This window comes from Pipra filicauda, unplaced genomic scaffold (assembly GCF_003945595.2).
Source record: "Pipra filicauda isolate LSUMZ 115617 unplaced genomic scaffold, ASM394559v2 scaffold107_size2268652_pilon, whole genome shotgun sequence".
In the NCBI taxonomy this organism is placed as follows: domain Eukaryota; kingdom Metazoa; phylum Chordata; class Aves; order Passeriformes; family Pipridae; genus Pipra; species Pipra filicauda.
Window position 1 is genome coordinate 1,442,676 of NW_024103518.1, and position 24,508 is coordinate 1,467,183.

Below are 24,508 nucleotides of genomic sequence, written 5' to 3' on the forward strand. Positions count from 1 at the left end.
GAAAAAGAGAGAGAGAAGGTTAAAGATTAAAAGTAGTGAATCAAACTTCACGCGCAGCAGGATTTACTAATATAGCATCTTAAACCTGGATATGCCCAGAGGCTAGAGAAAGAAAAGAGGACAGCACAATTTCATGAGTACCTTTTCCTAAGAATGATACAATCTCTCAGATTAAGTCCAGTCTTACTTTCAGCCTTGGACTATTGTCAGAATATGTGCCAAAAAGGAATATACCTGCTATCTATGTGAAGTACCTAAATCCTAGTAAGGGAGATAGTTTGCTGTTGAAGTAAAAGTGGATGGTAATATCCAAGAATGATGTAAATGTTGCAATGAACTGACACGGTTCCAAAATGATTTTTCCCAGGAAACATTGGCTGTGAAGAACAAGAACTTTTTCCCAGTGCAAGTCTTTTGGAAGGACATTTTTCTAGTACCTTTCTGCTGCTGGAGAAAAAAAGACACACCTTTTTAATATACTGCAGGAGCAACTCAGGGTGACTCAGAGTATATCCTACACAATTACAGCTTCATTACCTATAGAAGAATTTTTTACTCAAACTTGGGCTTTCCAACTCACAGAAGAGGTGCTGCTCAGTGTAGACCACTTGTTCACAGTGCTTTGTGGTGTGCTGGTGATAAAAAAATCCCAGCAAAAAGTAGTGGCTTTGATAGGTCTTTGAATCATTGCCAATGAGTTCTTTTGATAAACTATGTCAGTTTATCCAAATAGCTCCCTTGATGTATTTACATAATGATTAATTGAGGAGAAATGTATTCAGAGCCTTCTGAAGATGAAATGTAAAATGGGATTCACTGACTCACTCACTCATTCAACAGTTGCTATTAACACAGAAGAGGGAGGGTAAAATAAAGTTACCTACCTTGTTCTGACTCCCTGAAGCAAAGTAGATCAAAGTTTGTCATTATTAATACCATTTCTTAGTGTCTTTTTGTTGCACTGATTCAAATCCAAAATGCCTCTGAAACGTCTCTTGACATAGTAAGTTGTACTTGTCACAAGTTATTATTAAACCTAATATTCATTCTATAACGCCTGTCACAATTCTGAAAGTTAAGTTCCTTATATATTAAATATTCTGACATTTGAAAAAATAAATGCAATTGCTCCTTCTCTTCTAAGATCATACCTGTTTTTTCCACTGATACTTAGTTTCAGAAGATCTTAAAATTAAGTTAGACCTTCCTACAAGATTAAGCTTGCTCTGCCTTTGAGGTCACTGAAGTAGTTGCTAAACCGACCTCCCTTAGAAAACTGTCTGACTGAAGCATTTATATAGCTCTTTTTCTGTTCTATCTTGCTCAAAATTTGCTGGTTTTTTTTAGTAGTTCTGGTTCCCATTGACAAAGCTCTGCATTCCTATGCACACCTGTGAAATACTGCTCAAAAAATACAGCTTTCTTACACTGATAAGCCAAAAAGTAACTGTTATTTCTATACTTACTTCCGGAAATTAGTCAGATAAATTCCTCTCATTATTCAGATTTTAAGAGGCAAGAATTCTCCACTCATTTCTTGACCACAAAGTTAACTCATTATAGCTTTCAGAATCAGATTTAAACCATACTGAAATAGAGGGGAAACTGCAAAGAATGTTTAGCTTTGAGATCGAGGAGACAGACTGGTGTTGGCATTCTTCAGTGTGTCTTTCAGCACCAAAAAGAGTGTAATCCTGCTTCTCTATCCATAAATGATATCTTGTGAAAATATGGTAGAGTTCAACCTGTTTTACCTGCACAGACAGAGCATCCTGCTACAGATCAAAAGCAAAAGATGAAGCAGCTCTCATAAAATGTGGTTGAACATTACCATGCAGAAATTTTATATATGAAGCGGTTCCTGAAGAACTGGCTTCTGATCTAGGTGCCCCTGTCTGCCACTTTCCATCTCTGTTAAAAAAACGATACTGTGTCCAGTATTTCTTATTCATAGCTCAGGGTCCCTCATCTCTTCTAAGTTTTACTTTCCCTGGTTTCAAATTTTGAGGCTTATATCCCTGTTTTATCACTGAAATACCACTCAGAACAGCTTTGTTGTAATAGGTTTTTCATAGCCTGTCTGAAAAACTGGCCAAGTTGTGATTTAGATTGATTGGAATCTTTGACTGTTTAGGTTCTTCCTGATAATTACTTTTCTGGCACTTTGTTGGGCTAACAAATGCGAGTTTCTAAATGCATGAGCTCTATTTCTTGAATTGCCTGATTTAAGCATAAGAGAACTAAAATCTAAAAAAACCAAGCATTTGATCCAAGCAGTACTTCTACTCTAGACACTTTTTTAAGGGTCCCAGAGGGCTGTCACCTGGTAGCAATGCATCAGCACCATTTATCAGACATTGCCCCCTCCTCCCCATCCTTCTCATCAGTCAATAAACTCTTAGAGAACAAAACCCTTGTACTCTTTATCAAAGTATAAACCTACAGTTTTATAGTTCTCGATTTATGAAAGATGGTGCCTTGCCTTTCAGCTTGAGAAATGAAATGACTTCTTACTTTGGTGCTTTAGTGGGGGTTGAATATTGTAAAACACTTCATTTGACTTTTTAAAGCCTAGGAAGCCTCAGTTGTCAGATATTCTCGTGTAGAAAATCAACTTTGTAATAAGTAGAGGCAAATTCATCCCTGATGCAGCTTTATTGACTTGAATTAAAACCAGCTTCTATTAAATGATCCATATGGGAATTACAGAGTTTGATTAATCAAAAGAAAGCATCCTTTCTTATGTGTGTTAGTTTTAAACCTGGACTTTTACTAATATGCTTTGCTTGGACTTACTGCAATTAAATATGCACAAAATTGACTGAATTTGAAAGTGGTTTAAATGGTGGTGCTGATATAATGAACTGTGAGTTCATTATATGAGTGTGAACTGCTTTGTGCTTTACTTAACAACACAGACAATGGTAGTTATAGAGCAGGAGAAGCAAAAAGTGGGGTGCTGTTCATACCAAGGGGAAATCTTTAAACCAGTTTCTATTCTACGTAGTTCAGAGCTTTTATAATGAAGCAAAAGGGGCCTGGCAGCCTGATGACCACAGAGAGCCAGTTTGAGAAGCTTAAGTATCACCTAATACATTTTCTACCGGAAAGGTCAAGTTTTAAACCTCATATAGCACTCCAGATCCACTGTAGCAATACTCTTTCTGTTGAGGATTTGAGTTTTTGGACCTTTTCCTCAGCGATTTCTAGTTTTATTCCTTTGTAACTGCTTGCTAATCTTGCTGATTTTTTTTTTCTGTTTTCAATGTCTTAGTGATAATGGTATGGTCACCCCAGTGAAGCTAAGGAATTATGAAAATACATACTCTTTAAACACATATCCTACTAGACAAGAGCCAGAATAATGAAATAGTGCCCATTCAGTGTTTCGATGTGTTTATATTCATGGTCATGGAGGAAGGCAGAAGATATTTTGCCTCCAGAAGCAAGGAAAATAATATAATAGAATTTAAACTACATATGAAGTGCATAAGAATGGAAGTCTAGAAATACAGGCTATCTGAAGGAAAGCAGGTTGTCTCCTGTAAATTTAGTGCCAACATCCAGGACAGCTTACAGTCAGCAATCTTGTTTATTGTTTGACAATTGAAGAGACTGAAGAAACAGAAATCAAGAGTAATAGAAATTTATAGGAAAATTTGAAAAACAAAAGATGCATGATTGCTTCAGTTTTAATCTAATCAATTTTAATGTGTTAAAAATATCAAAATATCAAAATATTAGGACATTTTTTCATCATTTAGTAATCAGTTTATTTATGAATATCACATAAAATGAAGGAGTACGAGGTTGCTAACTGTGTTCAGTAAATTAGTGTGCTTTAAAGAGAATTACACCACATGTGTACAAATGTGTTTTATAAGCATTGGTGTTCAAAAGTTAAAATAGGGATAGTAAATGAAAGAAAAACATTTTATGTATTAGCTGTATGTTCAGCTTCAAGTCAGCATGTTCTTCATAAAAAGTAACTCTGCAATGCTTGGGGGTTTTAACAGGAATCAAGCATGAAATTTGCATGCTTTGCCAGATTGAATGTGGTTTTTTGACATGGTGCATGCAAAATAACCTCAATATTGGCAAGAGATAGTGGAAAATAAAGAGGGTTAAACACTTTCTGAGACAAAGTTAAAAAAAAACCAACAAAACAACTCTAGATACAGGTTGTCTCCCCTGTGAACATTATTTTTCTGATTTGATGTTAGTTCACAACAAAAGATGTTTCGTTAGTGACTGTTAGAATGCACACTCAATAACTGAAGAAAATGTGTGATTTAGATAAATGACACGGGTAAAAAGAAAAGTTAGAGAGTTAAAGTGAAGAATTCGAAGTCAATTATTCAGGAAGTTTAAGGAGCACAAAATTACATTCCTGTAAATCTTAGCGTGTCTCTGTGTGTTCATGTATTTTGTCAAAGTCTTGATGAACACACGAGTGTGTTGCACTCCATGGATTTATTTGCTTCCCCACAGAGTCTCTTTAGGAGATCTCCTTCCAGATCTCTCCAGAAACATCCACACCATGTAGCACAAACATCTGGCAAACCTTTCTGGTTTTCAACAAGATCCTTCTGACACCTATTATGCAGCCAGTCACAACAAAAAGTGACTGCAATTTGTCACACTCATCAGTCTTGCTGCAAGGACAGGACACTGTAAAACAGATGATAAAACCCTGGGTGAGGAGCTAACATGCTCTACTGGTGTTTACTGCAGGTCTGTGATTATTCTGGCTCTTGTCTGGTAGGATATATGTTTGAAGAGTACGTATTTTTTCCTCTCTGTGCTGGTGCAGGAGCAGGCAGATGCTGGGAGGACAGCTGGCTGTTGGACAGTCAGACGGGAGAGCTCCTGAGGAGCCTTTGGCAGACGAAAGCATCGTGTGAACCAGAGCATTGCAGTGCTTCAGGAAACATATTGCAGTTTCTGAGTGGTGGTCCAGGCTGTGACTTCACTTTGTTGAAGGCATTGTGCATTTTAGGAAGAATTTCTTTCCAGAGAGGGTGCTCAGCCATTGGAATGGGCTGCCCAGGGAGGTGGTGGATTCTCCGTCCCTGGAGGTTTTTAAGATGAGACTGGATGTGGCATCAGTGCCATGGGCTGGGAACCACAGTGGGGTTGGATCAAGGGTTGGACTTGATGGTCTCGGAGTTCCCTTCCAACCCAGCTGATTCTATGATTCTATGATTCTATGATTCTATGATTCTATGATTCTATGATTCTATGCTGCTTTTGCTCCGTGGTTATTCTGCATGGGTCTTATGTTGCATTGGTCACTAGAGGGCTGACACGTGGCTTCTGGACTGCATCTTTACTGTAATCCCTCAAATCAACTAACATTAGCTGGCATTAGGACACTGTGTATCTGTGCTTCCTTCTCTTCTTTCTATGGAATGTAGTGCAGCATGTTGCGGTGAGAGTTTTGAAATAAAGGTCTTTTCGCCTTGGAACCCAGACAAGAAACTTGGCTGCTCTCTCCTCCTACCAAAGAGGACCGCGTGGCTGGGTGCTTCTCTGGGAAACCTCCAGCAGGGAGCCCACATTCATGCTCTGTTAATTAGCACCCAACGTGGAACATTAACCCATGACCCTGGGATTAAAAGTCTCATGCTCTACGGACTCAGCTAGCCGGGCATAGCTAAAGAATCATTTACCTGTATAGCACTCCATAATTCACGTCCTAATATGTCCCATTCCTGGTATGATACGGGGCTGGGTAGCACGTGGTTGTGTTTAAAATCCATTTAATCAGTGCTTTTAAAGAGTCCTTGTCTAACAGGTGTCCATGCAAATAAATAAGACCTTTTAAGCATTTGTAAGTGTCGCGCTCCCACTTTGAAGATAGAGCCCCCATGAATGTGATAAAATAGAGTTCTTGAACTGTACAGCTGCGGGCCTACCTTCTGAGTTCGGTAGGTCGAAATCCAGTGCTGAGTTGCAGAGTCTGTCTGAGCTGGAAGCCAAGAATCACTTTGTCGCCTGTGCCCGGGGACGTCCAAGGAAATCTCTACACGGTAGAAAGTGTCGTTGGGGTCCGGCTGATAGGCACCAATGAACAGAGCTTGAATGTGGGCTCCCCTCTGGAGGTTTCCCAGAGAAGCACCCAGCCACGTGGTCCTCTTTGGCAGGAGAGAGCAGCCAAGTTTCTTGTCTGGGTTCCAAGGCGAAAAGACCTTTATTTTGAAACTCCCACAGTTTATGTGGGCTCGGGGGGAGGGCAAGAAGAAGGGATGTGATTGGGCCAAGGTCTGGGGGAAGGGTGCCACGGTCTGAGGAGGGACGGGGCTGTGGCACAGCACGGACAGGTCCGGAGACAAGGTAGAGGTGCAAATGGAATGCTTTATTGAGGGGTGTCGGGGTTTTATGAGTTCAGGCAGGGAAAAGGCAAGAACATGGGGTAGGGCATGAGACAGACAATCAAGGGAACAAACTGGGGTAGGGACACAGGTGAAGGGGCAGAATGTGGGAGGAACCAGGGAAGAAAAGGTCGAATGGTAACTGTCTCCTCTCTGCAGCTTCTTCAGCCTATCAGAGAGGGGAGCGGGGAAGCAGGGAGCAGGCAGAACTCATGACAAGCCTGAGCATGCCCAGGCTGTGCACTGTGTAGTGTGGATATAATGCAGTATACATATCTGAAACCACATAATAACAGTAAAGTCCATATAATAACTGTAAGATCCATATAATAAAGTCCTGTCAATTGCTGTATGTTTTTCTCCACTCCTGGAACCTCTCCTGGAACCTCTCCCATCCTGAATCTTGTTCCTTCACAAAAGGGAATGGCTTGAGGGCTCTACTGACCAATGGGGGATACAGAAGGACCGCGTTCCAGTAGCAGGGACTGGGGAGAGGCGGGTGAGGCAGCCTATCCTGCTTGTGCAGAGGCGGAGTCCGCAATTGGGAAGGGGAGACAACATGGTTCCAAATGGGGCCGTGTGGGTTGGGGGAACTACGCAGCTCAGGGAGAACCTGTACAATAGAAAACGTAAGTAGTTGTTGTTTTTCTCCTTCACTCAATCCCAGGAAGCTGCTGCTGTGATGGACTCGTTTCTAAAGCTGTTCTTTCCAGGCTTCCTAATCCTGGCGTTTGCCGACAGCCTGTCTGATGGTGCCTAGCAAAAGCTTCTGGAAAATGCAGTACTAAAGACAGGAGTATCTTCCTCAGGCTGGTAGCAAGTAGTTCTGTCATAACTAACTAACTGCTCTTCAGCCATTTTTTACTTACATCTTCATTTACATCTTTATAACTTCTATCGCTTCATTCTGAATAAAGTTCTGCAGTTTCACCAAGCGAAAATGCTTTTTGGCAGAAGGGTTTTAAGAATTATGTGCTCAGCACAGCCTGCCAGACCACTGCTGTTGACTAGAATATAACCCTGCCTTTCAAGTGGAAAGTTCAAAAATTTCACCAAGCTTTGCCCAGTGACACAGTATTCTGAGAAGGCTTTGGAAAAAAATATTAAAATTTTGGAAAAAAATATTAAAAAATCAACACAGTATTTAACTCCACCCATAGTTTTAATCCCATCATGTTTTAATTAACTCATAAATGTGTGGACAAAGATATTTTACATATGTGGAACTGTATGTATTTCTTTCAGTATTTCCACTTACTTTGCCCTGTAGAATGAACCTCACGTTTTTTGTGTTGTGAACACCCATGTGATTTCCCACTATTCCATATTTAAATGACAGTTTTACATCCCTAAGTAAAAATTCTTTTTCCTTTTCTTTTTTTTTCCCTGGAGTAGATAATGTTAAGAACTTGAATCGTGACTCTGAATAGAAGTAAACCATATGTGTTATTTTGCTTGTGAATATTTCTACATCTTGAAACCTATTCAAGCATAAGATTGGATTGCAGCTACTTCTGCATTAGACAGTGTTTAGTGATTGTTGTGGGAGCTAGATATATCCGTTCTTGTTCTGTGCATGTATGCCTTAAGAACTTTTCAAGGTGCCTCTTGTGTTTATCTGTGTTAGAGCTCAATCTGTACTTACAAAATGACGCTTTCATAATTTCTGTCACACTACTCTCAAATAAAAATCACCAGATTTTGCAGATACTTGCAGATTTTGCAAAGCGGTTTCGTAAACCAACATTTTTTTTCTCATGAGATCATTTGAGACCTGCCATGGCCTTTGCCACCCAGCTTTATAGACAAACAAGGGAAGACACGGGAGCACTGAATTGATATGATGTCCTTCTTCCTTTCAGCATGTCTTTCTGATTAATTAAAATACTGGAGGAGTTTAGTTCTTATGTTTTGAGTGAAATTTTATGTTTGCAAAGGGCTGTGTCTGTGATTGAACTACATGTGTATACTTCATACTGTCTTACTGTTTTGCCTACAAATTTCTTGGTCACTTTAAGAGGCACGTGCAAAATTTGTCATCCAACTAGTCTTTATTTCTTCACATGCAAGTCTCTGTATCCAGGCCTCACAGAACAGAATCATGCAGAATCATGCAGAGTAGACAGGGCCTCAGGAGATCTTCTAGTCTGCATAAAATAAAACTGAGATGTATAAAATAAAAAAGACAAAATTCAGAATTTTTGACTTGAAGGGTCTAATTGGTTAAAAATTACTCGGTAAAATTCATTGCAGAATTTAGAGAGAGAAAAAAAGGGTGTGAATCAATTCACAATGATCTCACTTTTGTTACATTTGGTTACAAATATCAAGTAATTTGTATAACTTTTTATAATACTTGCTAAATAACACCAAGACAGTTTTGGTGCAACTATATCTTGAATTAGAAGCATAGAATCATAGAATAGTTTGAGTTGGAAAGGACCATTAAAGACCACTTAGTTTCAAACCACTACCTTGGACAAGGACATCTTTCATTCGATCGGGTCACTCAAATAAACTGATTTAGTTTTGCAAGTTTTGTGTCATATACACATACATATACAAATTTTGTGTTAACAGCCTTATTTTTAGGAATACATTTCACTCCTTCTCATTCTTTTTAAGGTGCTGGTGGCTGGTCTCCACTCGTGTCCAATAAATATCAATGGCTTCAGATCGATCTCGGCGAAAGAACCGAAATTACTGCTGTTGCTACTCAAGGTGGTTATGGGAGCTCAGACTGGGTAACAAGTTACCTTCTGATGTTCAGTGACAGTGGAAGAAACTGGAAGCAGTATCGTCAGGAAGAAAGCATTTGGGTATGTTCTTTCAATAATGAGAATTAAGTTTCTGCAGAAGACTTAAAAAGAGACTTGTTGTAAATCTAAGCAAGGCAGTGGAATATGAATAACCACACCTGAAGTGTGTAGATAATTAAGTATACAAAGTCATTTAGCTTTTGAGAGATGAAAGACTGTAAAAAAGCAAACAAACATCAAAACTCTTGCTGTAGCAATACTCCACTAAGACAGAAGGAATTATTTTGAGGACTAAAACCGTGCTACAAAATCTCTTTTGTCTTGCTATATATGGCAAAGTTCTTTTCGCAGAAGTGTTGATCCCATTGCATGAAATTTGCCTTTTATTTAGGGGAAGAAAACCAAAACAAAGCAAAACACTTGCTTTACCTTTTCTGGAACGTTAAATCTAATTGTAAGGATAAAATGAAACAACACAAAGAAAATCTTAACCAAGCAAATCCCAGTATATTTAAAAAAAAGAAAGCAATATTTAATTTTTGGTCATCAAATTCAGAGCCTAGTTTCTGATGCTCGAGGACATTTATCTCTGATTATCCTTGTAGCTAGTAATAATAATTAATAAGCCTTGCAAAACTCATCATTAGTGTGAATTTTAGTGAAAACAAAGGTTATACAATACCAGAGAGATGATGCCCAAAATCCACATGAAAAAGTGGACTATATGGTTGTATACAAGGGTTGCATCTTTCCTTGATCCCAAATGATTAGCAACTTGGACTAAAGAAAGAATATTGGAACTTGTGGTATATTATTTTATCCTATCAAGTTAATTCTGTTCTTGTGTCCATACATAGAGCTGATTAATTTCTAAATTTTTCTAAGCCTTCAGTTGTTTCTTGCTGCAGTTAAACATTATGTTAATATGTATTTCATTTTATGCATTTTAATTTTGTTGACTTTTAATTCAAAATGTTCTAGTCACTCTTATTGTCAAAACCCATCTATGGTATAATGAGATTATCCAGTGTTTTATTTGTTGCATAATTATCCTTCTTTTTGAATTTGTTACATACTTCTGCTTCAGATTGTGTTTTCATAACAAAGGGAAATAAATGAGTTTCTAATCCATATGGCTGTGTGGAGTGAGAAAAGAAAATCAATCTTCCAAATGACAAATGAGCATAAGCTGCTACAATATTGTCTTTGCTCATCTTAAAACAGACTGATAAAACATATCTGAGAGGTAGAGCAGCTCAAGCTCTTCAGAGAGGGCTCTTTTCAAATCCCATATTGGTATTGCAAACAGTGATGTAGATAGTCATTTCTTGAATATTGCCACCGGTAAAATATCAAATAAAAGTTCTGAAAAAAATAGTTAAATGCTGATGAAGACATTGGATAAGGAGGTTGTTAGATCTGTAGAGGGGAAGAGCAGAGCTTCAATTCCATTATCTGAAACTTAATAAAAAATGATTATTTCAATGATTGCAATGCAGATTGAAGGTATGGCTTGCAGGCAGTGATGCATAATTCAAGGATGGAAACCATCAAATTCAGGGATGTTCTATTGATCTTTTTTATGTATCTTTATTTAGGAGTTCTGCTTCTAGGAAAATAAATTTTCTCTTCTCTAAACCAATACGTAGGCATAGTCTTGGAGTGAAACTCTTAAATCTCTATTTATTTTAAGGATTTCCTCTGCCTGTTATCTCTATAAGCTGTCTTTGGAAATAAACTGCTCATTTTCATTACAGGCAAGACCATCCCACATTTTATGATAGTTGCTGCATTACTGTGTTGTTTTTACCCTGTTTTTAATGGAGTCACTGCCCTGTTACAAGACTGCTTAGAACAAGTATGGTTTTTGGTTATTTTTAATAATGAGGGATAACGTCTAGTTTTGAGGGCCATGTGTGGAAATCTTCTCTAGGTAAGGATTTTCACCTTGTAACCATTCTTCCTAGACCTAAGCAGGAAAGATACTTCTCTTATCTGCAAATTCACAGCTCCCTACTTTTTGTTTTTCTTTTCAGATGTTAGTTTTGAATTGTCTTTGTGTCCTTATGGTTCATCTTAAGGTTCTGAAGCTCCTGTCGTCGGTGCAGCTATAGCACCTTTTTTCATTTACTGTAAAGTTTTTGTAACAACTGAGATGAAAGAGGACTATCTAGACATCTACAAATGATCTAGATATGAAAACTCTCTTTGCAGACTGTAGAAAGGGCATTGCTTTTTCCAAGACTGGTTCCTTCGACCTCAGGTGTCTTTGTTAGGTTGAAGTGAACCACGTAGAACTATTTCATTTTCATTTCATTGCCTGTTGGTACTGAATTTGGATGTAGACACTCTCAAGTGAGGTGAGATTAACCTCTCTCCCCTCTTGTGGCTGCTAAATATGATTTGTTTCCACTTCTCTGTATATTGGGAACTGCTACCTCAGAACTGTTTGGAGTTTATCTTTTATGTAGATTTTATTTATTGCTTAAAGTCCTCTACTGACAAAAGAAGTTTTTTTGAAAGACAAACCCCATTACACTTATTTCCCAGAACTGTTGTCACTGTAGTTTAAGTATTGTTAACTAAAGTTAGGTATAGGTTTTACAGCAGAGGTTTTCTTACTTCATCAACACATTTTGTTGAAAGGGAAAGATTTCTGTCCAAAAATATGTGTTTTACCACTAATAAATCTATTTCGCTTGAGAATTTTATCTTGACCAGAACTGTACCAACTCTTAAAAGATGTGAATATTGACACTAGTAAGCACTGACTGAAAAATGTTACAATAAATATCAAGAACAGTGCAGAAAATAATTAAGAGTTAACTTTAAAAAGGCAGTAATAGTCATATCAGTGAGGACAGAAGTCTTTTTCTTTGATGGTGATTAGTTCAATCTTGGAAGAAATCAAGTCAATTCTAGATTTTCTTTAATTTTACCATAAATATAAAAGTGTTTGAACAAGGCATGTTTTGTCCCTTTATGTTCTTCACTCTCCTTATTTTTTTTTTCCTATTCCTTAGGATGTAGTTTCAAATGCAGTAAAGCCCAAACTCTCAAGTCCAGTTTTTTTGCATAGTTCTTTATCTTACCTCTTTTTTTTTTTTTTTTATCTACTTGTATATTACATTATTGGATTTTTTCCTCTGGAAGTGACAATTCTTTTCCCTTCTCTTCTTTCTGACTTCAGAAGGTGTACAGTAAAACCACAAAAAGTGTACACTCAGCTTAAATTTTGGTCAAGAAGTGCTAAGAAACTTTTTATGTCTTTAAACATTAGCTTTAATACAGTTACTGCTCTTCATTCTTCCTCGTAATTTGTATTTTAGATATCATCATCTGTGAAGAACCTCATATTGTAATTGATATTTATCTGTTTATTGATCCTTTTAACTAGTATAATTTCTTGTTTTAACTAAATTCTTAGTTCTGTATCACAGAAGTTTTTATGTTGCCTACTCTCCCCTTATCATTACTAATTGCTCTCCTCTTAAAAGGAGAGTAGTAAGGTAACAGAGATCATATTCTGTATCATTTTAAAAGGGAGTAGTTAAGAGAGGAAAGAAGGAGAGCAATTCACAGTTTGAACAAGTTTTCCATGGCTAATAATTTAAGTGAAAGCCTGAGTGATCTAGCTTATGGAGAAATTCATCATGATGTTATTCATTAGTAGGAGTTTTGAAGAAGAAAAAAAATGCCATTTCTTTGATTTAGTGTTGATTTAGTATTCTCTGATACAGCTAGGGAAATACACATAAGTTCAACCTTGTGGGTTTTGGTTTTGTTGTGGTTTTTCCTGCAAGAATAATGATTTATCCATTCCACAACTGGAATCGAGTTTTCAGTTTTATTTATTTTGAATTTTCTTTTTAAAATTATATCTAAAGCAGGGAAATTAAAACTAATACTTATACAAAATTATATAAAATTTGCGGAAATTGTGGACATTTTTGTAACTTCTCTTTTAAAAGGTGAATTTCTTCGTGTCTATTTTTTTACATATATTTGAGTTATGAGGTTTATTTTCTGTTTTATTGAACTTAGCTGAAGTCAAAGCTGGAAGTTTGTTTTATCATAGGTCGCTCTCTCTCTCTCTCTTTCTCTCTCTTTCTTTCTCTCTGTATATATATAAATATATATATAAAAAGTCTTGTGACTTTATATAGAAGTAGCTTTACTCCAAGTAACTATTTTGATAGTATGTAATATAATTTCATGAATGTTGAAGGATTTATTGTGGATGCATTGTTACACATATTCACATTTTCCTTTTTAAAGGAGCTGACACATTAGAGTTTGTTGGAAACTTCTCATAACGTAAAATAACTCACAATTATGGAAATTTACAGGTTAGGAGATCACAAGTGTTCTGTGATAGTCACATTTTATGACTCAAGAGTGTGGAGTTGTTTCGCTGTTTTTTTGGAACTGGTGACTCTTCCTTAGTCTTAGTGATTCATATTTGCAAGATCCTCCTCCCTGGAGAAATATCAGAGTCATCATTTTTGATCATAACCTGCTTCACTTTAAAAGCTAAAAGTTGTGTATATATGTTACTTTTCTGGGCTTCTGCTAATTACTTTTTGAACAACAACAAAAAAAATAATTGTGTTGATTCCTTTTGCAATCCCAGGCACAGATAATTTCAGTGGGTGCTCTAGCACTAAAACTCTATTCTAAAACTTCAAATAGAACAGTTTTAACTACCTGTCTCAATTTTCGAACTCAGGGATGTACAATTTCCCCACAACTGACCTCTGTCTTTCTGCAACATCTTCGATGAGAAAATCATCACAGAGTTTGTCAGATTGCATAGTTTATGTGTAAAAACTCCAAAGCTCACCAGCATGTTAGAAGTGATTCAAAATATATTTTTGTGGCTTCAAATTTTTAATTCTTCCCTGTAAAGGATAGTAACATAAAAAGACAAGCAAACTGAGTATTAATTTATCACATACAGTAAAAATCCTCTGCTGGGTGAGTGCTTAAAAAGAAATAAATTAAAAAGTGACTTCGCAATCTATGTGTTGAAAATATAACATAGGCATCAAAAAGTTTTGGTTTGGAAATACTCATTCTATTTCAAAATGATTTGTTAAAATAACAGTAGGAATGGTTGTGGCATGGCTGTTGTCCAAAACCTTGGATGTACAAATCTAATACACAAAACCGAGAGTCACTGACTAGAAGGGTGTGAGTCAGGAAAACAGTAGTGAAAAATGGTGATTATCAAAATCCATGCACACCAGAGCTAAATTTTCTGGTTATATTGAATTGCATTAAACACAAATCTAAAATCCCATCTGAGATAAGAAAGACAAGGTTTACTGAAGCATTTCTTGATTGCAGAGGTCTGAAATATTTGCTTACTTTGTTATTTAACTTGATGTGAGGAGGAGAATACAGACAGGTGAAGAATCAATAAGTAATAATTTATTCAATTAATGTTTGAATTTTCTGCCTGAGAATTGCTTGTTAGAATGTGATTTACATAAATGAATTTGTCATTTTCAAATTATTTTTAGAATAGTGCTTTTATGAATAGTTCATGATTTTTATTCAGCTTGCTGCAATAATTAGGGATATGTCCTGGTCTGTTTTTAGTATGTACACAGATCTGTGTTGAAATTCCCTAACTAAGTAACCAAAAGTGTTAAGATCAAGGTTATCTGAGTAAATGCTCAGAAAAATGAATTTGAAATTAATTTTTCAGAAGAATTCTGTACTAATTTCATTACACTATTCTGAATATAGTTACAGTACCCCATGAACGAGTAAATTTTGGTAGGAAAAACAAATGAGATATGAAAATGCTTAAATAATTTAATTTTTAAAAAGGATTGTGAGTTATCAGTTTTAACATCTTCACAGTTCTAAGGGAAATTAAATTCAAACATTTCAGTACTATCAGTGTTCTGGGTTCCATTTATGATGAGGACATTTTGATGTTTATTTAGAACATTAAAATTTCTGAACTTACTTTCTAAGCTTTTGGATTTATGTATCCACTTCTGTTTAAAAAGCACTCTGACCACGCTGCTATTTTTGGACACTTAAATGGAAATCTAATAAGGCTAATTTAGCAGTCTTAATGATTAATGTTCTGTATAAAATAACTTATAGTAGGTGAACAGATGAATGTATGCATCAAGGTTAACCTGTCCCAGAATATTTAATATAGACTAAAAGGAAGGGGAAAAGGGTTGAAACATCAGCAAAAAATACAGTGATTTAAATAAAATCTGTATTAATTGTGTGGCTAAACATTAAACAAATTATTACTGCCAAAACAGGTACAATACCCATTGTCACTACAGGTATTATGGCAGACCATGAGTGGGAAAAAAAGGTACACACAGAGTTAAAAAAGTATATTTAGGACAGCAAGATGCCTTGGAAATACCCAAGTCCAGCAGCATGCAGCAGTAAATATTCCTTGTAATTAGGTATTCAGAGGTTAGTTTAAATGTATGTTGCAGTCATTAAATTAACAGGAGCTCTGGGAAACAAATGTAAATATCTTGGGATGATACTTTGTTATTTTAAACACTGCTGCTAGTGAACTAATTGCTGTGTACTAGAGTTGGTTTCTGGGGCTGATCTTGATCAGAACTGTTTTTCTGACTGTTACCTGCTGCATCGCAAGCAATTGAAGAACAACTACGACTTTCTATATTTGTAGAAACCACAGGTGGCTTTCTGCCTTTCTCTGCGTGTTCACTTAGTGAGTTTGTGTTCTAAAATCCTGAATATGACTAATGTGCACGCTTCTAATATGCAGAAATCTTGCAAATTATCTATGCAATGCTATTATCTTGGGTTGTTTTTGTAAAATATCAGCGGTGCTTTTTCATGAAGGCAATTATTTTCTTTCGACCTCTGTTTATCTGCACTCTGCTATGCCATTTTGCCATGAACATGGTTCACTGTGATAGGTGATAAATTATTCTATACCATTTCTACTTATTGGCTGTCTTAAAATCAATAACATTGTAATATCCACTGAGTAAAAAAAAAAACTAGAACTAGAAAAAAAATTAGTTCTTTGCCTCTCAGACTGGTCTAGAGTGATATGACACTGATCATATCATTCTTGTTCCAATATGAGAGGCTTATGCTTGAACACATATGCCTGCTCAAAAATTAATTATGATGAATGAGAAAAACTATGGCACAGCTAGGAAAATAGTGCCCCTATTTCCTTAAACAGACTTAGTGTAAGCTTGAAAAAAATCATGCTGTCTTTGAAAAAAACATTTCATCTTCATAATCTGATTAGGATGTTTTCAGTTTTCTCAGGGACTATTGAGGAGGAAAGTAAGAGCAGACCCCACATTCAGCTTCACTCTGTTTACCCTAGTCATTCCCTTAAATGTAACAAAAATACTTTCAGAAATCGACTTCAGACTTCATTTGGAAGAGTGTCTCTGTCATACATGAGTTTGTTTTATGTCTGGTGTAATTCCTCAGGTTTAAAAGTAACTGAAAGTACTGCATTTTTGTAAAAATTTTAGTCACTGAACTCCAGAGAAAACCTCAAATTTATATTGAGTATATAACATCTTAACCCTGGTATTGTGATGGGCATGATATTTTAATAGTACATTGGTTATTGTAATAGTATTTTATGTTTACAGCATAGTAATGTTTGTATCATTTTCACGTTTCCCTCTTAAGAACTTAAAATTCCTTTGGAAAACTTCTTAAACATTGAAACTACAGGGTCCTAATAGTAGAAATAAGAGATCTAAGTGGTTTGTTGTGGTGGTGGTGGTGGTTTTGTTTGTTTAGTTTGTTTTTGTTGTTGTTTTGATTGGGGGTTTTGTTGGGTTTGATTGTTTGTTTCTTTTTTTTTTTTTAATTTCATTTTCCTTTGCTGTTGTCATTTTCAGTTCTCTTTTTGTCCTGGTTCTAGTACTGTGCTGCTGAAGAACTAAAATCTGACATGTTTCACCAGAAACTGAGAAAACCTCTGCTTCTTCATTTGTTTGTGCAGTTGAGGTCGTACATAAAGGCTTCTGAAGGCTGTTAGAATGCAGAGACTTTTGGGGGGAAAAAATGAAATCTATTTTGAAAGTACTTGTCTTCAAGGGGCAAATACAGTTAAAATATAGGGTGACTCACAGAATGGTTGGGAGTCTCTAGAGGTCATCCAGTCCAAACTGCTGCTAAAGCAGGTTCAACTAGAACAGACTGCACAGGACAACATCTGTGTGGATTTTGAGTGACTCCAGAGAAGGAGACTCCACAGGCTCTCTGGGCACCCTGTTCCAGTGCTCTTGCTTCCAAGAGTCTGGGATTCCTGAGGGCTGGCCTTACCAGTGAAGACTAAACCAAAGAAGGCATTCAGGATCCCCACCTTCTCTGTATCCTTTGCCACCAGGGCACCCACCTCACTCAGCATCAGACCCACATTTTCCCAAATCTTCCTTTTGCTACCTATGTCCTTGACATCCCTTGCCAGATTTAATTCCAAATGGACCTTAGCCTTCCTTGTCCCATCACTGTATACTCTGGAAATGAAATCTCTATGTTTAAGACGGATGTCAGTTATACAAAAAGAACATTTTTTGAGATTATGTATGAAATTTCTGTTCAGATTTGAAGTAAAATATACCTCTTGCTATAAATGTCTTATTTTATCAATATCACCTTCAATTGATAGTGACCTGACCAGTAACTTGGTAGAAACTCCACTGTGTACATTTTGTAGTTGGCTAAGATTCCATGTGACGATTCCATCATATCTTCACAGCCTTGTTAATGGCATAGAATTTGCTTAAGTTTTACAAGCTTGTGCTTTATATATTTTTGATTTATTATTGGCAATTTGAATCATGTAAGGACAAACAAGATTAGTATCGATACTGTATACTTTCTTGTCTCTATATTTTATGGCCTTTCCTAAATCAAAAGTAATGTTATTCCCTACTTGACATGTATTTTCATCTTAGCAGCATGCATTTCCATGCTGAATAAGGAATTAGTAGACTGGTGCTTAAAACCATTTAAATCTACATATTCTCTTGCCAGACAGTGACATTTGCTACCACTTGTTTTAAAGGTCATAGGTAAGTAGGTTTAAATGGACTTTATCACATATGTCATCCCTTCTATAAAACTTTCTAGATTTAACTGTGAAAAGAATATTTCGGTGTGTTTTAAATAAGCAATTCAGCAACTGTAGCAACACTACTCATATCTAGTAAAGATTTCTGTGTGATCAGTTCTACCCTTTGAAGATTCAGTGAATACCTTATTCTTTCTTACTTCTTAAATTGCCTTATTTTTTGAAGGTCACTAGCCCTAATTAAAATATCACTGACAAGAACTACCTTACTGTGCCTCAAGGAGCCCTCTCCACTATTTCTCTATATAGTTGGCTGTAAAGAAATCCACTGCAATTTTGTGGTTTTTTGATCTCCAGAACTGAGTCAAAGTATCAGAAAAGTTCCATGAAACATTCTAACTTTCAGCATTTAACTAACTTTAAACAATTACTATTAAATTGTTTATTCTCTATGTCTGTTAATTTATCTGCAACTTTTTCAGCAAGTTTTCTTGTGTGAAGGTTTTAATAGGTGTCTTATTTCACCTATTAAAAAAAAAGAAATTGAGCATACAGATTTTTTTGTGTAGAGTTCTCATAATTTTCAATAAAAACCCTATAGATAAGATTTTATTTGGTTTAGTAGACAGGTCATGGATTCTGTATATATTTGTCTGTCTTACTATCACATTTGTCTTTTTGACAGTTTAGGTTATGGAAGACATTAGTGAATTTTTATTTGAAAAATTAAAATTCCGTAAAACTCCGTAAATTATTGAATTTACGGAGTAAATTCAATAATTTAAACATACTGTCAAGCGCTGGAAGAAGATCAAAGATATGTGCCATTTGGCTTGGTTTTCCCATTATTTTTTATCCAAAGAGCTTGTATCGAGTTTCAATGGCAAGATACTGGGGGAGGGAGGAAGGAGGGAAGGCGCCCTAAGGAGTGGCCTCTCCAACAAGCTGCTGGAAGCTTCCCAGATAACTGATAGAGCCAATACCAGCCAGCTCTGAGGTGGACCTGCTGCTGGCCAAGTCTGAGGCCACCACTGGCTGTAGTAGCTCCTCTCCAATAACATATTCAAGGTGTGGAAAAAATTACCATGGAACGCAGCAACCGGAGAGAGGAGCCAGAATTATGTGTGAGCAAAGCCCTGCAGACACCAAGGTCAGTGAAGAAGAAGGAGGAGGAGGAGGTTCTCCAGGCTCTGGAGCACAGATTCCCCTGCAACCCCTGGTGCAGACCATGGTGAGACAAGTCTGTGCCCTTGCAACTCACAGGGGTCTACAGTGGAGCAGAGATTTACCTGCAATCTGTGTAGGACCCCACACCAGAGAAGGAGGTGTGACCCCATGGGAAAGCCACTCTGGAGCAGGTTGGCTGTCAGAACTAATGACCCCATGGGGGATCTGCACTGGAGCAGCCTGTTCCTGAAGGACTGCAGCCCATGGAAGGGACCCCTGCTGGAAGAGTTCAAGAAGAACCACAGCCTGTGGGAAGGACTCATGTTGGAGAAGTTAGTGGAGGACTATCCCTGCTGGGAGGGAGTCCACGACAGAACAGAGGAAAAGTGAGAGTGAGACTTTCCCCGAGGATGAAGGAGTGGCAGGAACAACATTTGATGAATTGACCACAACCCCCACTGCCTGTCCAACTGGAGGGGAGGAGGTAGAGAAATTCGGGAAGAAGGAGAGGGGTAGGAGGAAGATGTTTTAAGGTTTGCTTTTATTTCTCATTTCCCTGCTCTGATTTCATTGGTAATAAATTAAGTTGACTCTGTTTTGCCCATCATGGTAATTGGTGAGTGGTCTCTCCTTGTCCTCTTCTTGACCCACAAGCTTTTTTTATACTTTCACTTCCCTGTCCAGTTGAGGAAGGTAGGGCACCTGGTCAGCCAGTGGCAACCCACCACAGGGCTCTACTCCATTGGTACATGCACAGAACAGGGAAAATAACTGTTTACTTGTTATTAATTTAATAAAATTAAAAGACCAAGAGAAAATGCTAGTTGCATTTCCCTTTGCCATTAGAGAAAAAATGGAATCTGTACTTCACAAACTATCCTGGACAACCTCAGCATTTAGATTTTTCTAGAAAAAAAAAGGATAAGGAAATTGGAAAAACATTAAGAAGATTTTTCTACCCACATAACGTGAGCTTGAAAGAAATACGTTATCAACACTGAGGAATACCGAAAATATATATATATACATAAATAATCTGAACATCATATACATATATATATGATGTTCAGATTATTTACTTTAGGAAATCTGTAGGCATTAAATTCAGCATGTGAAATAGGAAAGAAATTATTTTTCAAAGAAGGAATAAGGGAACATTCTGTATTGGGTAAATGATCCTTCTAGCTAGTATAAAACAACTGTGTTGATGACATAGTAAAACTTGGTAGCTAATAATCTGAATCTTCAGAGTTACATGATTAACTATTTTTCATAAGACTTGCACTTGGAGGGTTGTTTTTGTTGTTTTTTTTTTACTAAATAAATTATCCATTTTATCCATAAAATGTAAATAGGTGACTTCAAAGTGGCTTTTCATAGGTGTGTTACACCTTCACTGGACACCAAGTATCTTCAGTAGATCTGAAGTCAGATCCATGATTTTTATATTCCACCACTGAGAGTTTCCATCTCTCCCTCGCTCATGTTCAATGTATGAAAATTAGAATCTGTTGTTATAGAGACTGTCATCAGCCAGTCAAGTTTCCTAACAAAGCAAATAAAGCACAATTAAAAATCTTTCTTCCCTAACTGGGATGTTATATTCCCTGTCTGGATGGTCCCTATCTGGAAAACCAGCCTGAAAAAGATATTTATAGCTAGGCAAAACCACCTGTGACCTTCAGTAACTGAGGCAAAGAGCTAAACTGTTGGCTTTCAAATTATTTTGTATCCTAAAAATGATGCTTATCTATAATATGTTCATTTTCTGAAAGATGGAAGAATTAATACGCTGGTTTATCAGTCTCTGCAGTGAACATGCACCTTTAGACACCCATAGTTTAGAATTTTTCTGGAATAATTATAACAATCAACTTTTCTTCAATTTAGAAAGGATCCTTTAAATTATGTGAGTTCAAAGGAGCTTTCTGGATGAAACACAGAGAAACTGTCTCTTTTTAAAGAAGGAAATACCAAAGCCATTCTAGAGTATTTTCAGTTCAGCAAAGCAAGGAGAATGTTTGTTCAGCTATTTTAGATGCACATATTTTCCCCTGTAGAATTATATTTTTTTTCTAATTCTGTACAATTGTTTCTAAGAATGCTGGAATTGTACCACAAAATTTCGTAGTCTGCCTAAAAAACTAAAATCCCTCAAAAGCTGGATTAAAGCCAGTTGCATGGAGCCTAATGCTGACCTCTTTTGTTTTTCTTGTTGAAATGGTGTGCAATGGTGTGAGAAATCAAAAAAGTGTCTGAGAGATGTTTTCTAAGCAAAGCTATGGACAGGAAAATAGCATTCCAGTGCTGAAGTAGTCTAGAAAGACATGGTTATCAGTGGCTTGGGTAGAAAATTTGCCTTTTTTGTCTGGTTCTCCACACCTGTTTGTAGTGTGGTTTCATACTTTTGAAAGAAGTTCTGCAGGACAGGGAGAGATACCTGCTAATTATACATGTTAATTGACCACTAAAGACAGAGTTTGAGCACTAATTGTATGTAGTGGACATTGCACTACTGGTGCAAATGTGGGAACAGCTTAGAAATTTGGTTTTTTTTGTTTCTAGTACATCTTTTGATTCTGTGCTAGCCTATTCCAAGAAAACTTTGGCCTTCTGCATTGGCTATGGATACACTGTAGTCCCTGTAAAACACCATATAACTGTAAAACAATGCCTGACACAGGCTTCTGAAACACTTCTGCCAAAGTTTATAGCAAACATCCAAGAAACTATCAAAATATTGAGTCAGTAAAAAAAAATAAATATCAGTGTCCTGAGAGTAGTATATAATGAAACTTAAGTCAAGATGGTTATATCGTTTTACACGTGCTAAAGTTGTCATGATACCCAGTTAAAAAGATGAAAAAATCCAATAGCTTAGTAGCTATTTGTCTCCTAAGGGTGAGAACTACTGAAGACCTTCTGACATAGATATATCCCATTGTGGAATAGATCCCTGGTGATACCAGTTGCCTGTTATTAGTGGTGGATTAAGAGACTATATTTTAGATTTCCTGTCTGGTTAGATTACTATGTTCACTGGTGTCAGATACATTCTTTCAGAGAAAATCTTGGTTCTGCAAAAAGGAGGCGAGGAAATTAATATCTATTCTATATCTACATCTCTTTTTACCTGTAAGTCTCGCAGTTGCTGAGAGAGGTTGTAGATACCCTGTCCCTGGACGTGTTCAAGGCCAGGCTGGATGGGGCCCTGAGCAACCTGATCCTAGTGAGTGGCAACCCTGCCCGTGGCAGAGGGTTTGGAACTGGATGATCTTTAAAGTCCCTTCCAATCCAAACCATTCAGTGACTCTCTGACTCTACGAGCATTTTTACTGTTGTACTTAAGGAAAGACTGTGTCAATGCATTGTGATTTGATCACACAGAAAGTATGGTGCAATATTCTCAGTCTTGAGTTTAGGCTGGTTTGCACGTGGCTTAATATCTCAATCACTCCCAGAGAAACCTGTAGTCTGAGCAGCTTAATTGTGAAGAGGTCACCTTAGTTCCATAGCAGGATTCCATCTGCAAAAACAACAACAACAACAAAAAGATCTAATACAAACAAAACAGTCTCTTCCTGCTTTGCCTCTCTTTTGGTGGGTGAATCTTGGCCCTTTGAAGAAAAAAATAAAAGTCTGTCCCATTTAGCCAGATATGTCATGTTAGAAAAACCTTAGCTCTGTGAATGGTCAGATTTTTCTAATTACTGAGAAATCATAAAAACTGCCTGAGTTCATAAAGACATGGAGACAAGCATATTCTAAACAAAGGCTCTGCATTAAAGGCATCAGATGGAGAGAGAGGTAATTATTTCGTGGAGAGAAAAATCTGTTGCTCTATACTGGGAAATATTCAAAAGGGCCACTTGTTTATTTTACACATTTTTAAAGCACTTTGCAATTCTAGCCAACCATATGAGTCCCAAAGGAGAATTAAACAACTCTATATGAGAAAATTTTGTTAATGGAAAACCAAAAAAAGAATTTTTTGTTCAATACTGAAACCTCTTCTAGCGAGTTTTCAAATTATTAGTTAAAAAAAAAATCTCTTGCACGTCCAGGAGTATTGCAATAATAAATATTAAAATTTAATGCACTGCAGGTCACCCAGGTATCTAAGGTCACCGACATAATTATAGGTGAAAGTGATGTACATTAACACAAGTTCACTGAGTGCAAGTGGTATGAATTATTTTCCAATTTTTAGTGATTGGAAAGTAGAAAAATAGTGGAAAAGTATATTTGTTACCTTTTAAGCATGATTCTACTGACTTAACTGATTGTTTTGCCACAGATACAAACAGATATATATCTATATTAGCCTTGCCATTGCAAATTCCAACAGTCGTATCAGTTACTTTTATTAATCCATCCATGATATTCAAACATATATTGTATTACTCTTTCCAACAGCTGTATCTTTCAAAACTTAGAATGCATTATTTACCTCTGGTAAATAATTAGAGACACAAAGACAGGCTTTACTTCAGGCAGGGAAAAGACTGAACTTTAAAGTAGGGATTTTTCATGCTTTTTCATCTAACAAAGTCAATGTGAGTTGTGGGCAGACTTCACATTGCAGCATTTTACACCACGATTACAGTTTATTTTACTTGCAGTGAATTTAATTAGCACGTGACTTCTTGGGGTTTTGCTTTTTTAAGACTGGGGCTAGATTTGGGACTGTTATCATACTCCTGAAAGTTGACTCTCAGAAAATCTGTGATCTTCTAGCTGAAAACTCATCCCTTTTTTAAATTCTTCTTAGTATCTTAATTCTGTACTGCTTTTTGTAAAAGCTGACAGAGGTAAATCCCCATTAAGAGATGAGGAGTTGCAGGAAAGTTTGGAAAATTCGAAGTTTAAATTAATCTGTAACATTGTGTAGCTTGATTTAACACATGAAGTTGTGATTGGATTAGTCTTATGATGTCCTCACTGCTTAAACTCTCCAATAGAAAGTTTTTATTTTAGTGTACTGGAGAATTAGCAAGGGCAATGGTCAATATTTTTATTTATTTATTTACTTTTGCTGTTTAATGTTGTTTGTTTAGTTATTTTTTTCCCACTGCACTGATTCCTTCTCTGTTTCAGCTTGTGGAGTCATAAAAGGTTTTTTTTGAGTGTGAACAGAT

General features: G+C 36.6%; 1 protein-coding gene across 1 annotated transcript in view; it reads left to right on the plus strand.

The window, feature by feature from the left end:
* Positions 1–24,508, plus strand: part of LOC113995955 (contactin-associated protein-like 4) — a 208,956-nt gene that overhangs the window by 70,187 nt on the left and 114,261 nt on the right. Inside the window, exon 3 of the mRNA XM_027736529.2 lies at positions 9,000–9,193. Within this exon, the coding sequence (XP_027592330.2) occupies positions 9,000–9,193 (194 nt within the window). The remainder of the gene's footprint in view (positions 1–8,999; positions 9,194–24,508) is intronic.